The sequence below is a fragment of the Fusarium keratoplasticum genome, chromosome 7 (assembly GCF_025433545.1).
Source record: "Fusarium keratoplasticum isolate Fu6.1 chromosome 7, whole genome shotgun sequence".
NCBI lineage: Eukaryota > Fungi > Ascomycota > Sordariomycetes > Hypocreales > Nectriaceae > Fusarium > Fusarium keratoplasticum.
The window spans coordinates 1410773-1426293 of NC_070535.1; the positions used below are offsets into that span (position 1 = coordinate 1410773).

Consider the following 15521-nt stretch of genomic DNA (forward strand, 5'->3'; position numbering starts at 1 on the left):
TCCGCAACAAAGACCACATCATGTTGCAATATCCAGTCTGTTAGTAGGCTTCATGGAAATTCGCATTCTCTGGGACAATGCTGTCGCTCTCAGTGTCGTCGTATTGCTCTAGGCTGGATGCACGTCTGACCCTGTCGCGCTCAAGGTCGGAGATCCAGAAGATGCGGGTCGCCAACGAAGTACTTGGTGCATCTTCGGCAATAGTTTTTGTTGAGGTACTTAGGCTCCACCACGACCTCCTGAATTCGGCAGCCTTTCTTGGGCTCGCCGGGGTGGCGGCAGTGATTCCATTTGAGGCGACTGGTGAGGCAGTGACCGCACTTGGTGCAGTAATAGTAGTACTTGGTGACTACACACATCGCGATATATCTTGGTTCGAGATTCTTTGTTGCTTCAGTTGAGCGGAAGTTGTAGAGAGGATGAATTTCAGGGCTCGGGGCCGAGATTTTATAGTCCAGCTCTCCTATGCTCGGTGAGTGAGAAGGGCGATAGAGAATCAGTAACATCGCCAGCCCACACACAACAGATCACGAGGAGGCTGGTTTGTCTGTGTTTATATGTTATTTTGTACTACTAGACTTAGAGTTGACAAACAAAGAGCAGCGCGGACACGCCAGCTTCTGCCGCCCCTGACCTAGCTGGACATGTTTGCGGTATCTACTTCAACAGACATTGACTAACTATGAGACATAGCGTATCTGAACGAACTGGTTCTTTGCGCATGAATTACTTCAGCCTCATCAGACCGTAGTCTGTAACTGTGCCTGGCGGTCGCGATGACTAGTTTGGGGACCAAAGGTTGTTACCCAAGCTATTACGGGCCTTGGGAGCCAAGAGGGATGGGCCTTTGTACACAGCATCACCGTTTGGGGTGAACAACCAGAGTTAGTTAGTAGCTTAATCAATGAACTAGTTCAATTCGTTACATGTGCGTTCAACTCAGAAGACGCTCTGCGGCCCCCATCTCGATATTCCGCGCCGCCCTGACAACCCAGTACCCAGTCTCAGGATGTTTCACCACTCTCCACTTCCTGTCCTTCACTTCGGGTTGGTCCTTAGCTCTCTCCCGTATCTCTCCATCGAAGCCGACGTCGTGGCGTATCTCAGAAGCCACGCGAAGAAGGTCGCTCTTTTCAAGAATCGCAGCCATGGACAGCAAACCTTGCGGTTCCTCTGATAGAATTGATGGAGCGCCACGAAGAAGGAAATGTACCACGGCGACGGTGCAGAGTGTGATGGCAAGAAATGCGACGATAATGCCAGCAACCCAGGTGACGACGAAAAGGCGAGTTGTGGGAACAAAGCCTGAGCCCATAGCCTTCTCGGGCTCCGAGAGCGTCTTGAAGCCATGAACCGCAACCGCATTCACGTAGATGGCTGTAAAGACGCTCTGAATTGCCTCCATGAGTACATCTGTTGCTAGGGGATCCGACGGCTTCGCCCGCTGGGCAGTGTACAGCATCAAAGTCCCCAGGTCTGTAGTTGACCACTTCATCTTTGGGTTGAAGGTCACAGCCCCGAAAATGTCCTGCTCAAAGACTCTCCAAAGCTTTGGTCGGCTGGTGTTTGGCTCACCCGTCTCGACGAATGATTGAATTACTGGGGCGTCTTTTGATGGCAAGACTCGCAGGGTACCGGCGACTTGGCGGTATCCAGTTGCACAGGAGATGACCTTGATGTCTTTGAGGTTGTTCTTTGCTGATGAGGAGTACTTAGCCGCAGTAAACACCAAACGGCTATAATATGCCTTGGCGGAGCAGCCAAACTCCACTGTGGTTTTGAAGTATGTCTCCTGCGAACTTGAAGTGGGAAAGCTTTGCTTGAAGCTGCACCCTCTGTCATTGCCAGACACCTGAACTGAACTCCCACTTGACGTGATGGAATAGTCCTTTACAGGTTCACAGTTGAGGTAGGCCGAGTACGCAGTCGTATTTGCCGCTATGCTCGTTCCTGTGGCAAGTTCTGAGTCGGCATCAAAGGGGCGAAAGGCGCGCTCGTCGTCCGTCCAGGCAATCTTGTTACCCCCGTAGAGCCGCGTAGCGGAGACAGTGTCGAAAACAGGGCGCCAATCGACAGTAGAGTCGATGCCGTCGACCGTGTACGTCTGATTGTACACGATAGGAATCGACTGTGAGACTGTCACGACTTGCGACACAAACAGCCGTGCAGCGAAGGGCGCAACAAGGTATGTCAAAAACACAGAGAGCAGAGTAGTAGCTCCGACCATGTAGTGAGACTTTCGAAAGGCCCCCCACCAGCGCCAGATGCTGGCGACGACTCGGTAGTCGAGGAGAATCGACACTCTTGCGTCGGCGCCACCCTCTTTGCGAAGTTCGACGTAGGGTTGACGCTCTGCAAGGGAGCCAGCTATCCAGGCCCAGTAGGCACCGAAAAGAGAGAAGACAAAGCTGGGGAGTGATGTCCAGAGTATACCCAAGCTCCAGGGAGTATCAGGAATGTCGCCGACATCACCATCCTTTGCGGTGTTGCTGGATGGAACCGTGACGAAGCCATCATTTTGAGAAGAGACAATAGTCAGGGCAATGACGGTCGCGATGAGGGCGATGTTGACAATGGAAAAGGCGAGGAGGGATGGCCATCGCAGACAGACGGACAACCACCCGTAGGGCTGGGGAGAAGATTCTCGGCCTTGGCCAGACATGACAGCGGTCAAAGAAGTCGGTAGAAGAACGACTCAAAGCCATACCGAGAACATCCCCAGAGCGGTGGCATATTTGTACAAGGATTCAGCTCGACTGCCGAGCCAAGCCTCACCTAGCCCAGGCTTGCCCTACGCTAACAAAGAGTAAAGGGAGTCTTACCAAAAGGCTTCTTCCGTCCTCACAAGGCAGATTAGGAGGCTTTTCATGAGCCCCGCGTGACGGAAGTGTTCAGCTAAGTATGATTAGCTCCGAGGCTGTCCAGTCATGATTGGCTCGCCACTCCACCTAAGTTCCAGGGAGCCTTGACTATCGACCATGGCTGAACGATGGCTTCAAGCCACTTTTAGCCCGAACGGCCTCGACCTTGACTCTTTGTCCTTGACCTGGAAGATAAAGGTGGGTAAGCTCTGCAAGAATGGGTTGAGCAAACGTATCCTTACTGTACAAAGATGCTTCTCCCTACTCGACCAGCTGTTGCCTTCACTCTTATCTTGAGCTCGTTGACTGTATGCCATGGAGCTGTTTTCAAGCCGCCGAAATGTGTTGGCGATATTACCGAATTTCCAAATTGCATGAAGGCCGACGAGATTGCCAGGAAATGCAGTGACAAGTCAAAGCAAGAAACCATTGACTGCTTCTGCACTCAGGAGCTTCTCGATGCCTACGTCGGGTGAGTAGCGTGGCTAACACCGTCAACGACTTGGCTAATCATTCTAGGTGCAAGGGCGAGTTCAGGCAATGCGTGTTGGGCAACTCATACGACAGTTTTGTTGAGGACGAGATCGCCAACTGGCAAGATGCCTGTGGTCCGTATCTCCCAGACGACATCACGACTCCAACGGCAATCGCCGCGACGAGGACATTGGACGAAGACACTTGCCAGACGATTGCTGAGAGCTGTGCACAAATGACCAAGTCAATCACCTCGTGCTCTTCCGAGTACACCAAAGGAGCAAAGCTCACGAGCTGCCGCTGTCAAGAGTCGATCGTGTCTCTAGCCTCGGCGTGTATCATTGATGGGCCCGAGTCTTGCATCGGAACGAGTGTGGCTACCAAAGACATATGGGAGTACCAGAACTGTGCAGCTGCCACTGGAGTTTTCGAGACGTCAAAAGTAAGCATGAGAAGTTGGTCTTGGGTATGTGGCACTAACGGTGAAGCAGGACAAGGGCCCAGTCACAGTAACCGCGGGAGCTACTACTGCTGGGGATGCGCCACCCACCACTCTAACCTTTGGGCCAGGTGCTACTGCCGCGACGACAACGTCTGGTGGCAGCTGTTTGGTGGGCCTCAATGCTGGAAGAGGGGGCTTGGCTGTTGTTCTTGTCATGATTGGATATGCCTCGTTTGTTTGATATAGGGAGCAGCTAACCAGCTTTTTATAATTATTTACCTATTGTATATGATTGGACGATGTAGCATTGTGACCCTAATCTTCTACATCACGTTCAAACTGCTGAGTCGCAATACTGTGAAAGAGGTGCCTCCTCTCCAAGGGGGACAAGCCCTTGTGCATAGCAACTAGACTACCTACGTTTTCGGCGGGCAGCTAGAGAACAAGACCTCTCACTCAATCGCATGTAACGTAGAGTCTCGGTGGTATTCATGTATGCTGTCCATGATATGTCACTCTCGTGAACAAATAAGATGCCTGTGGTCATCATGTCATGTGAGTTTTGAGGTCTGTCATATTTGATCATCGGCAACATCGTATCAGGAATGGCAATTAGTCTGCTGGCATTGACTCAAGCCAAAAAACCAGTTGATAAGCAAAATAGTTCACCCTAAGTATATCAACAAGACGATACTTTTCCGGCTGGTTAAGCAGCCTATTCCCAAGCTCCATATGAGATCGTGATGGCACCAACAAATCAATTTCCAACCAGCCACTACATCTACGTCAGCTTGCCCATAGCCACCATGTGCTCAATGCAAGGGTTCGATAACAAACATTCTTGCTTGGGGCGTAGGAAACATCCCCTCCACTGTCAGGGCTGGTGGTCAATGGCACCAAGACCCTGCATGGCAAAAGCTAAATACCATCCATAGCAAATGGCAAAAAGAAATGATTTGCCGTCAGCAAGACTCGAACTTGCGTTTTCAGTGCTTCAAGAGACCACAAACTGATGTACTAACCCCTATACGATGACGGCTTCTTTGATGTCTTGGCATGGCCGTAATTCGCTTTCTATACTCGACGGGGGTGAAGAGCCGTATCGCACCCTGGAAGGACCAAGATATGCATTAATACTTACTCTTCAAATCAATTAAATGCATCATGTTGTAGGCAGATTGTTACCTTCTTTCTAAGGCATAATCAATCATGGTTTAGCGCGGGTTTCCGCACAGTCTCTCCCCCAGCCGTGGCCATCCTCGGCATGAGGCGATTCAGAGACTCAGCCCAGCACATACGACCATACCCACCGGAAAATACGGGATCCCGTCCGCTCTCCCATAGTCAAGCCGGTGAGGGGCGGATTAGTAGTTGGGTCGGTGACGACCAGCGAATCCCCGCTGTTGTATGTGTTTTTGAGGCTTGATCTAGTTTGTCTTCTTTTTGTGGACAGACACAGCAGCAGGGGTAAGTGGAGTTTTTAGTCCCGCAAGCAGCAAAGTTGAATTTTTCCTTGGCAAGACTGGTGGCAATAGCAATTTCCGAATACCGAGAAAAGGCCTCTTGAATCGGTGCCATGGACTGGAGCCTCTTTGTGAATACCCACTCGTGCTGCGTGGAAAGGCGGATGGAGGACGAAGCATGACCAACCGGGTCTTGGCGTCACGAGAAAACAACACAACAAGGTACCTTTTTGAAGGTTCTGCCAGATCGATTTGAGTGTCCCCTGAGAAACTCTAGCTTTACTAGGGCCTTTGTGGTTAGGTTAGACATGAGGCTCCGCCTTGGGCCCCGTCATCTCGTGCCCTTGATCTAGGGTAGGCCGCAGATGCACACAGCAGGTATGGTATTGCACCAAGGACAACGCGATGTATGCAGCATGAAAAATAAGATATATCAAAAGAGAGAGGCAAGGTCGGTACACCCGCATTGCACAATGACTTGCTTGTTTCTATAGAGACAAAAACAAGCGCTGGGAATACCCCAAGATCAAGATGGCTCAAATGAATGCCAAGATCCACAATGTTATGGCACAGCCAGTGGAGCCAATTTACCCTGCCTGTTCAGCCGCTGCAAATGAGGCATTTTTCTTCACGAAAGGCAAAAAGAATAACTTGATGAGACTGGGACTCGAACCCAGGAGGATTGCTCCATCAGGAATCTTAGGTTGTTAAGGTGACCTTAACCTGACGCCATAACCAACTCGGCCATCTCACCCGTTGTTGATGCATGGGGCAGCGGTATTGCAGGTTGAAGGTGCGAGGCACCGACGCTTTGTTGACGCTTGAACATGTTTCTTTCTTTTTCATTCATGAATGGATAGAAGGAGTCTTGCTGTTCGGCCCTGACGTAATAATCTCCTGTTCTTCTCAACTCTCGTCTCATCTCGCCCGCACAACCCGGTTGCCGAATGCCTTGCTCTCTCCGCGCCGTTCACGGAGAGGTCACGTGTTAATGGGCTGATTTGAGCCGCCTCTTCCGGGGCCGGCTAATGCGACTTCGGAAACCCCGGAGTCGGAGATGGGGAAGCATGGGCATGGCATGACATGGTTGGGGTGCGGGGAATAATGCGGGGGACGTTTCCAAGAAGGGTTGCTCTCCATTGATCCGAAAGAACCATTAGCCGATAACAAGGCCGAGAGGTTCAATTATTGGCACAGGTATATTAACCATGTCCATGCCCATGGTTGTTATCGATCAGTTGAGTTGCTCTTATCTCAGACCACATCGACACTTGATCACACTACACTACACACACAGACCACAGTCACCACATCATTCATCATGAACTCCTCCGTCAAGACTCTTTGCCGCACCGCCGTTGCTGCCCCTCGGGCTCTCCGCCTCAGCGTCAACCAGGCCAGACGCCTTAGCACTACCACCCCCGACGCCGCCAACGGCCGTGAGGGTGCGGTCCACGACCCCATCATGGACAAGTTCTGGCGTGCGGAGACTGTCTCCCCCGCGGCCCCCACCGTGAAGGCCTCCGCTCCGGCTGCCAGCTCTCCTTCCACATCGACCTTCACATCTCGCGAGCCTCCTCTGGGTACATCTGTTTTCGAGCCAGCCATTGCCCCTCGCTGGTCTGAGTAAATGGTGTCAGTCTCCCTTGGGCAGCTATCCCACAGAGGATGATGCTTTGCCCACTGGGCATGGCTAAGCCAAGCACCCAACCATCCAACATGAGGCGATTCCTATCCTCCCGGAACGCCTTGAACGAAGAAGAGAATGGGAGTAATACCCCGCGACCTCATCCACTCGACCTATACCCCATCTACCCCATCACATCAACCCACGTTCGACAATGGTGGTTGGGAGACTCCCGCCAACACCACCAGCACTACACAGGTTGACCAGGACCCAAAGACACCTTGGCCCTTGAATGCGGCCGAGGGACCCCAGGTCAACATGATCTATTCTGTCTTCCAGAATCACCCATGTACATTGTATTGTTAGGATTGCTGGGATTGGGAAACGACCAGTGCATCTACCGGCATTGGAACCAGGAACAAAGGCCCTCTTTTAACCGAGACCTAGTGAGTCTCTCAGTTGGCCAAGCTGCTTTTAGCGTAGCGTGATGAATTTAAATGAGTTAAACTATTACACCAATCGGTCTCTGTCTTGATCTAACATGTGTCGCCTGTGTGAATGCATTTACCTTGCATCCGTTAGGTTGGAAGCAGCAGTGGCAGGGCAGCCTAGATACAACTGGCACCATGGATTCAGGCCTCGGTAAGCACTGAGCAAGAAAGCCAATCAATCGCCCGACTGGTGCTTTGGCGTGCTGAGGTTAGTGACCTTGAATTCTGCAGTCGCGCAACGGCCCCAAGCCCACAGTATACACGGTGTCGGAATATGTTAGCCATGCCCACGGCTAATTCCGCAACATGGTTGAGCTGGGAAAGGGAACCCCCAAAGGGAAGAAACGGGGAACAGCTACATTATCTGCTTCTCCTGACTTGAACGATTGACATCATCGGGGAGTACAAAGACCTGGCAAACACAGACGATAGTGTGTGTATGCTCTAAGATTCCACTGGAAGGGTGAAACATTACCCTGCCGTACAGGCGCGCACCTATTTCAGGTCAATCCTCAAAAAGGCCCATTTCATGAACGAATCGAGTGATGCGGATCAATCGTATCCTTCCCGGCTCATTCTACCCGCTCACTAGAATGCATTTCCTCCGTGATGATGAAAATACTGATCATAAAAGACTGATGCTGCATTCTTAGACTTCTCGTGTTCCCCAAAGCCCAAACTCTTTTATGGAACAGCTAGAGAAATTAGCTCAAATAACCTGAACCTTGGCACCATGAGCAGGACCAATGTCAGACTCTAACCCCTTGCCCTAATGCACATTTATCTCATGGTCAAACTTACCATCGCCATGGGATCGGTAATCTCAGCTTCATTCGGTCCGAGGCGGTGGCGCCGACATGAAAATGCAGGTCCTCTCCTCTAGTAACGGGGTAGCTACTCAGCACAGGCGCATAGAATTAAAGCCAATTACTCGGGTAGTGCCTATCTTTCATGTGATTTATACTATTGGAACAGTGTCGATCAATACCCGATGGTTTCTGAATCGGTCAGCAGGCTATACGCCTAAGGAGAACACTGTATGGTATGCATCACCATGCATCAATAGTTCGTTGCGCCAACCGAGCTTGTGAAATAGAGGGCGATCATTATAGATACCTACTAGGCAGCGACTTGGTCATAAATATTCGACCTCGACGCTCTCTCGTCTCTGGGAATCTGCAAGTTTTTGTCAATCGTTGTCTACGAGACCGTACATTCGCTTCATCCTTCATCGCAAGTCTTTCTGTATCTGTCGTTCGTTTCTTTTACTTCAAAATGAAGTTCTTCAGCGCCGTCTCTGTCCTGCTCGCCGCAATGGCTGGGCCTGCGTTGGCAATGCCCAACGCGAACCCAGGTAACCCATCTCTCTGATCATGAAGGCTGCTCTGACAAGACCTAGGGCTTTCTCCCATCGTCGACTCCCCAAACCTGGTCGCTAGAGCTCCCGGCGATGACCCCACCACCACTGTCAAGATCCCAGGATCTGATGTAAGTCCTCCACGAGTTGATTGATGCGTAGCTGATCGATCATCAAGAAAACCACGACAAAGGAACCACCTACAAGAGGTGACGGCTACTTGAAACGTTTTGTTCAAAACACGCTCGACGAGATGAACTCTGTAAGCTAGAACACCACCCAGTACATGACTTGGCTAACGGATCAGGGCGAACTTGACTGGAACCTTTTGGCTCAAGACGCCGTCAAGGTTTCCGGCCAGATAATGACCTCCATCGATTTGAATACCATAGTGGAAGACATGCTTCGACAGATAGCCAACTATATACGCTATTTCGCGGTGAGTCTTCCCAGGTGAGACCAAACCGAGTCAGTGGCTAACATGACAATCTCAGAAGGGAATGTCACCTATAGATGCAATTCTCGAGATGATGTTTAGCGTTGTCAAAGCGCTCCTCGCCAAGGTCAGCCTGAACACCCTAGTGCAGATGTCCATGTCCATGACAGGATATCTTGTCTCAGCAATGGACTTTGACTCGGCGATGAGGATCATCTTTGAGTTTTTGAATGGGTTGATCTAATAAATTTTCGATACCTTTGAAGGGCAAGGCAACAAGGCGCTTTAGGTAATTTTTTGTGGTACAGTCGTAGTTCAGGAAGCAGTTGGTCTTTCGAGTGTCGTACGTCTCGTTTCGTTTTCACCCTTTGGAGTTATTTCACGCTTTTTCATTGCGTACATGTCTCCCACAAATATATAGTAACAATTCTATTCATTCGATGATCCAATCTGCTTTCTGAAGATTGACATCTTTCATTTGTCCACCCTCAAGTAATCCTTCAAAGCTTCAGTCAAAGTGCTCCCTTCCCGAAGCGGCACTGCCTCGCCCTTTGTAGTCAAACCGACTTTATTGTGCCATACGACTTTCATTCCTGCGTTTGTCGCGCCCTCGACGTCTCCAGCGCTGCCAGCGACAAACAACACCTCACTCGCCTCAAGGCCCATGGCGGTTAGAATGGCCTGATATGCCTTATTGACCGGTTTATAAAACCCACTCTCTTCAGCCGTAATGGTGGCATCGAACTTGAACTGGTTGTCACCTTCCAAGCTGGCATACTTCTCAACTTGCTGGGTAGCCAATTGCCCCAGATCTTTCGAACAGTTGGTCACCACGCCTAGCTGGAAGCCTTGAGATCTGAGCGTCTGGAGTACGGAGGCAGCTTCGGGCCAAGGCTTCAGATTTTGCCAATTCTGAAGTAGAGAATCTGGAGCTGAGCTCGGCAGGCCAGCATCAGACGCGGCTTGTCTGACGAGGGTTTCGTAGGGTACGTAAGCGCCTGCGCCGAAAGTGATTTCGAGGTAACGACCGCGCCAGCGTCTGCCTTCTTCCTCGCTCTTGGAGGGAGTCGACGTATCCCACAAGGTCCAAGAGTCGATTAGACCGGTAAGGAGATCAAAAATGATGGCGCGAGGCTGCCACTTTGGTTCGGATGGTGTCATGATGCGATGAATAGGGTGTGATTTTGATGTCTTGTTGGAGAGCGGGACGGGCTTGAATGGTAACGAGAGTCTGCTATTTATATTCCACAAGCGTTACTCCTGCCAAAACAGAATCCCAGAATGAACTTTGACGTCATGCAGTATTCAACGAGTCTGGCGGATTCGTTGACCAAGTTGAGACGCAGAATTAGGAAAGTTGTCACCTGACCTTGTCGTCGCTACTGCACACCAAAAAAGGTAAAGTCCATGTCGAGTCGACAGAGTGGGGAACAGAAGTCTCCGGTAAGTTGAGAAGCATTAGGTTAGGTTAATGGGAGATTACCAAGCTGGTGAATTTATCGAACCTCTGGAGTTGTTGAGAGCAAATATTGAACAGAGATAGGATTTTATATACAGCCTGCCTCAAGAGCACACAGGCTTTGACTATGTGCATCCGATCTTGCAGTTGATATCTGGCCCATCTAGGACGCTGAACAAACGAAACCATCGTCGCCTCAAACTTATGAACTCAGTCTATGTTCTCTGCTGCTGGGTGGTTCCTCTGGGGAATAATGTACACCGGGCTGTAGAAGAGAACAGTGAGGAATGAAGACCAAACCAAAAAAAAAAAAAAAACAAAAAATCAAAGGGTTCCTCCAGGGAACAAGATAAACTGAGGAGTAGAAGAGGAGGGAAGTTACAGTGTTTTACAGCATTGGGTTTTGATGTTGTCATGCGTTTCATTAGATTGTTTTTTGATCTTGTGTATGGTCACGATGTTATTGAAAAATAAGAAGAAGAGTAGAAGAGAAGGGTGGTGCTCGAGGACGGGGGCCCATAGGAATAGGAGCAGATGCTGTAATGTATCTTGATGGAAGACGACTCGGCCTGGAGGATGTGATGTGACTGGTCATTGTAGTTCATCTAGATATGGGACTCTTATGTTTCGGGTCGTGATGGGTTTTTTCGTGCTTGAAGCCTCTGCTGTTGAGGATGCGGTAAATGGCTTGATTGATGAGGCAAAGGTACTAGGCTGCCCCTTACGGCATTATGGCTCTATTGGTGACCTGTTAGTGATATTGATATGAGTGAAGGTAGCAATGGCCACTGAATTGAGGGATCCCAGGCTGATGGGAATTACCGCACGTGTTATTGGATCTTTGCATGGCGGTTTGGGCCCTGGACTGAGTGGCAGCTCTAAGCACATTTCGGCCAGGGACTTTGTTTCTTTGTGCCCAGGCTTCATGACCTCTACCATTGACTTGATGTCCTGTTAGATTAGGTATATTTAAGAAAAATTATTTCTTGGGTACTTTACATACATAATTTCATTGCTTGAAAATCTGACAGATGGATCTGTGTACCTCGCTCTCCTTTGGGATTGTGAATAGGTTGTTCCCCTGAAATGCTTCATTTCGCCTCCCGAGAACCTATAATTAGTTCCCAAGGGTAGTCGCGAGAACCAGCTCTCTCCAACGCGGCGATTATCTTACGCTTCGCAACTACGTCACTAACCCTAATCCCCCCAGGGCTGCCGTCAGATCAGATTAACAATCAGATATATCAATCAAATCAATCAATTCAAATCAGATATGGAATTTCATCAGATCAATCAATTCAGATACAAGCGTCTATACATCTGATATATCTGATATCCCTTGCACAGAGAGCGGTTACCCTAGAACTGCCGGATCATCTATATGCTCCGACTCCGGAGAGTAAGGCTCTCTCCGAAAAGCAACGGTGTTACAGGGGTCAGCCGAGCTGATTGGTCCTGGACCCCTGCTTGCCTGGGTCCTGGCCGGAGGCAAATCTGAAGGAAGGTTCCCCCCTTTTTTTCCTACTCTCGCTCTATCACGGTATAGCCTTAGCCAGATGAACATACACCACCCTTGGATCGTCAGAAACCTATCTTGGCTATTTAATTTTGAAGCTATCTAGACCTTCTGCTAATCATAGTCCAAAATGTCCGAGACCGCTTTAAAAGGCAGCCTTGCTGGCAGCGCGTCGTCATCGCCACCACCCGCATTTCCTCGTCTCGGATCCCGGCCTAAGAGCATCGCCAAGCAGTATGATGCCGCTTTGGCTTTAGCCTCGACTACCGATTCTTCCGTTGACGACCTTTACAAGATTACTTGGGGCCAACGACGTTTCGTTATTGCAAGCCTCTTAGATAGGAGGAAGAGCAGGGGCCGGCGAAGCTGGATCGGAAACCATGGCTGGTTCCTAGCAGAATTGAGGAGAGACAATACATCTAGCGGGGATATCTGGTGTTGCCGGCTCTGTGATGATAAGGGCACACCGCGATTTTTTCAATGCTCAGTCGACATCTTCGGCACAAGCCCATCTTTACAAGTTGGCGGTCCTTCCCTTTTTCTGGGTATTACTAACAGTTTCAGAGCTCACAGGATCACCGAGACCTTCGAACCGGGCTCATCTGACGATTCGTCGGTCCTCGATCTTCAAAGAAGCGCATCCAAGAAACGGCCAGCTCCTTCTTCCTTCATTCTTCCCCGAGCGAAGATGGCGCGGATCAGAGAGCTCTCAGTTGGCTATATTGTTGATTCTAATCTCCCCCTTTACTACCTTCGAGAGTACCTACCTACAAGAGCTATTCCGTCAGCTAGACCCTGATCTTTATACCCAGGTGCCCTGGGGTCGAACTGCAGCTAAGAAAGACCTAGAGGATATACTCTCTTTAAAGAAAGCGGCCGTCAAGGAGGAACTCGACAAGGCTATTACCCAGGTACATATCAGCTTCGATCTCTGGACCTCTCCAAACAGACTAGCTTTCATTTCGATCTTTGGTCACTATATTGACCAGAGCAACTTATACCAAAGCCGGCTGCTGGCTTTCAGGAGGCAGATCGGGTCTCACGCCGGCGAGAATATCGCCTACACTATAAGGAATGTCGTCCGTGATTGGGGGATCGATTCGAAGCTTGGGGTCTCGATCTGTGATAATGCGACCAGCAACGATGTTTGCTTGCGAAGCCTCTACACAACTCTCGATGCCTCGATGACTCGAGCGGATACGGAGGCACGAAGGATGCGATGTTTCGGGCATATTCTAAACCTTGTTGCCCAAGCTTTCCTCTATGGCGATGATGCAGCTTCTTTCGAACTTCAATCTGAGGCTTATGGCATGCTGGAGCGGGTTGAAGAAGACCTCGAACACTGGCGAGCTAAGGGTCCAGTTGGGAAGCTTCATAATATCGTCAGGTTCATCCGAGCCTCTCCGCAACGCACCGAAGCATTCAAAGCACATGCCAAGGAGCAGGAGGAGGCGGACATATACAAGCTTGCAGAAGAATCAACGGCCGAGCTTGAAGTCATACAGAACAACGCTACGAGATGGAATTCGACCTATATGATGATCGAACGCGCCTTGATCAAGCAGTCTGAGCTCAATAGCTTCATTCAAGAGCTAGGGCTGGAAGCAGACGCCTCAAGAAGGGTTCCTACAGCTGACATCCTGACCTCTGATGACTGGAAGGTCCTCAGGGAGGTTAGTCATATCTTGGAGCCGATCTATAATATGACGATGAGAACACAGGGATGGGGTACAAGCGGGGGGTCACGGCCGGCTCTGGGAGGTCATGACAGGGATGGAGTTTATTCTGGAACATCTCGAAGACTGGAGGGTTCTCTACGAGGATGAAACTGCTCATCTAGCTGCGGAAGTAAGACATATGATCCAGGGAGAGGAGCCCGAACCAGCTACGGGTGTGAAATCAATATCTGCGCGACCATCAGCAGTCGGACAAACCCGAGAGCGACCCTCACGCCAGCAACGACTACCATCACGACTTCAGGGGTATGAGATCACGCCGTTACGCCGCCGCCGCGAAACAGCTCTTCCGGCCCATCAACTTGCCAGCCCACAGTTTAATGAAGATGCCCCTCCCTGCACATTCTCGAGAGGACTACCTACAGGGCGATGCTCGTTCCATGAGCAATATTGCTAGTATGGAGGGCCAAGAGCGTGCAAGTATTAGGGCAAGCATCAATAATGCTTGGATTAAGCTTAACGAGTACTACACTCTCCTCGGGCGATCGCCTCTGTTTGCGGCCTCTGTTGTTCTAAATCCGGACCTTGGCCTCCGGTGGCTTGAGACTAACTGGACCTCCCCGGAGCAGCTACAATGGCTTCGGGATGCAAAGGATGGCATCAAAGGCTACTTTGAGCGTTGGTACTCAAACGACGATGATGCCTCTGAGGAGAGTATTTTCGCCACGCCCTCGTTAACGCCCCGACCTGAGCAAAGTAGGTTTGAGCAGTGGGTAAAAAGCCGGCAGCCTAAGCTCTCAGCAACAGGCAGTGAGCTTGAACGATACTACAGGCTTGAGCCGGAGCAGGTGAATGACCCTATTCAGTGGTGGATTGATCATAGGAACGCTTTCCCGCGTTTAAGCAGATTTGCATTGGACGTCCTTGCTATTCCGGCCATGGCAACTGACTGTGAGAGAGCATTCAGTCTTGCGAAGCTTACAGTCACCTCACAGCGGCATTCCCTGCTTGGATCGAGCATTGAGTCGGTCCAATTACTGAAGAACTGGATCAGGGGAGGGCGTGTTACTCTAGGGGGCCTATGCTTGAGCAACAAGGCCAGTTAGAACCTAGGGCAGGATCCTGAGGATGGGGATAGCTTCACGTGAGCTATGATATATCAGATATCTATCAATCAATCAATCAGATCAGATATAGAGGGCAAATTATCAGTTCAGATCAGATTTGGGTCCTGATCTGATTTGATTGATCTGACGGCAGCCCTGAATCCCCCTGAATAAGCTGGGCGAATAACCAAATATGTCCGAGATGCTATCGTCAGAACCGTCCGTCCTCTTCCTGCCCTGGAATCGTAATTACGGGCAATTCGCGAGCTATTTGGAGAGGTGATAATACCATCCAGCGACTCGGCCCATCCGGGAGGATATCAGGATCGCTGGGGTCAGCACCATGAGCAAGCAGCCATTCGACTGCATCAGGCTGATAATTACGAATGGCAAGGGTGAGCGGCTGGGTACCGGGATAATGCTCCCATTCCATGTGCTTTAAGGGGCTGTCTAGCGGTGCTCCAAACTCATGGCACCTATCGAGGGTTGCGATGTTCCCCGTCCGAACCGCAATGTAGAGGGGATACCAGTCGGATTCTTTGTAGAGCTGCCATAAGAGGGGTTTATAATACCTCCTGGACGCCTTGCTAAGATTCAGGGAGTCGATCCACGT

The 15521-nt window shown here is 50.3% G+C and overlaps 6 protein-coding genes across 6 annotated transcripts; 4 read left to right on the top strand and 2 right to left on the bottom strand.

Annotated features, from left to right (window-relative positions):
• Positions 1-934: 934 nt before the first annotated feature.
• On the bottom strand, positions 935-2662 carry NCS57_00961100 (uncharacterized protein; the record flags this gene model as incomplete). The annotated part of the gene is made up of 1 exon (XM_053059380.1): positions 935-2662. The coding sequence occupies one exon, from the start codon at positions 2660-2662 to the stop codon at positions 935-937; it is 1728 nt and encodes a 575-aa protein (XP_052911451.1).
• Positions 2663-2978: 316 nt separating this feature from the next.
• NCS57_00961200 (uncharacterized protein) lies at positions 2979-4018 on the top strand (the record flags this gene model as incomplete). The annotated part of the gene is made up of 4 exons (XM_053059381.1): positions 2979-3059; positions 3113-3333; positions 3381-3777; positions 3827-4018. The coding sequence occupies 4 exons, from the start codon at positions 2979-2981 to the stop codon at positions 4016-4018; spliced, it is 891 nt and encodes a 296-aa protein (XP_052911452.1).
• A 2450-nt stretch (positions 4019-6468) lies between these two features.
• NCS57_00961300 (uncharacterized protein) lies at positions 6469-6870 on the top strand (the record flags this gene model as incomplete). The annotated part of the gene is made up of 1 exon (XM_053059382.1): positions 6469-6870. Exon 1 carries the CDS (start codon positions 6562-6564, stop codon positions 6868-6870), a length of 309 nt encoding a protein of 102 aa, XP_052911453.1. The 5' UTR covers positions 6469-6561.
• A 1763-nt stretch (positions 6871-8633) lies between these two features.
• NCS57_00961400 (uncharacterized protein) lies at positions 8634-9395 on the top strand (the record flags this gene model as incomplete). The annotated part of the gene is made up of 4 exons (XM_053059383.1): positions 8634-8712; positions 8758-8846; positions 8987-9154; positions 9210-9395. 4 exons carry the CDS (start codon positions 8634-8636, stop codon positions 9393-9395), a joined length of 522 nt encoding a protein of 173 aa, XP_052911454.1.
• A 230-nt stretch (positions 9396-9625) lies between these two features.
• On the bottom strand, positions 9626-10312 carry NCS57_00961500 (uncharacterized protein; the record flags this gene model as incomplete). The annotated part of the gene is made up of 1 exon (XM_053059384.1): positions 9626-10312. One exon carries the CDS (start codon positions 10310-10312, stop codon positions 9626-9628), a length of 687 nt encoding a protein of 228 aa, XP_052911455.1.
• A 1944-nt stretch (positions 10313-12256) lies between these two features.
• Positions 12257-14908, top strand: NCS57_00961600 (Dimer-Tnp-hAT domain-containing protein; the record flags this gene model as incomplete). The annotated part of the gene is made up of 3 exons (XM_053059385.1): positions 12257-12440; positions 12691-13799; positions 14051-14908. 3 exons carry the CDS (start codon positions 12257-12259, stop codon positions 14906-14908), a joined length of 2151 nt encoding a protein of 716 aa, XP_052911456.1.
• Positions 14909-15521: the final 613 nt, after the last annotated feature.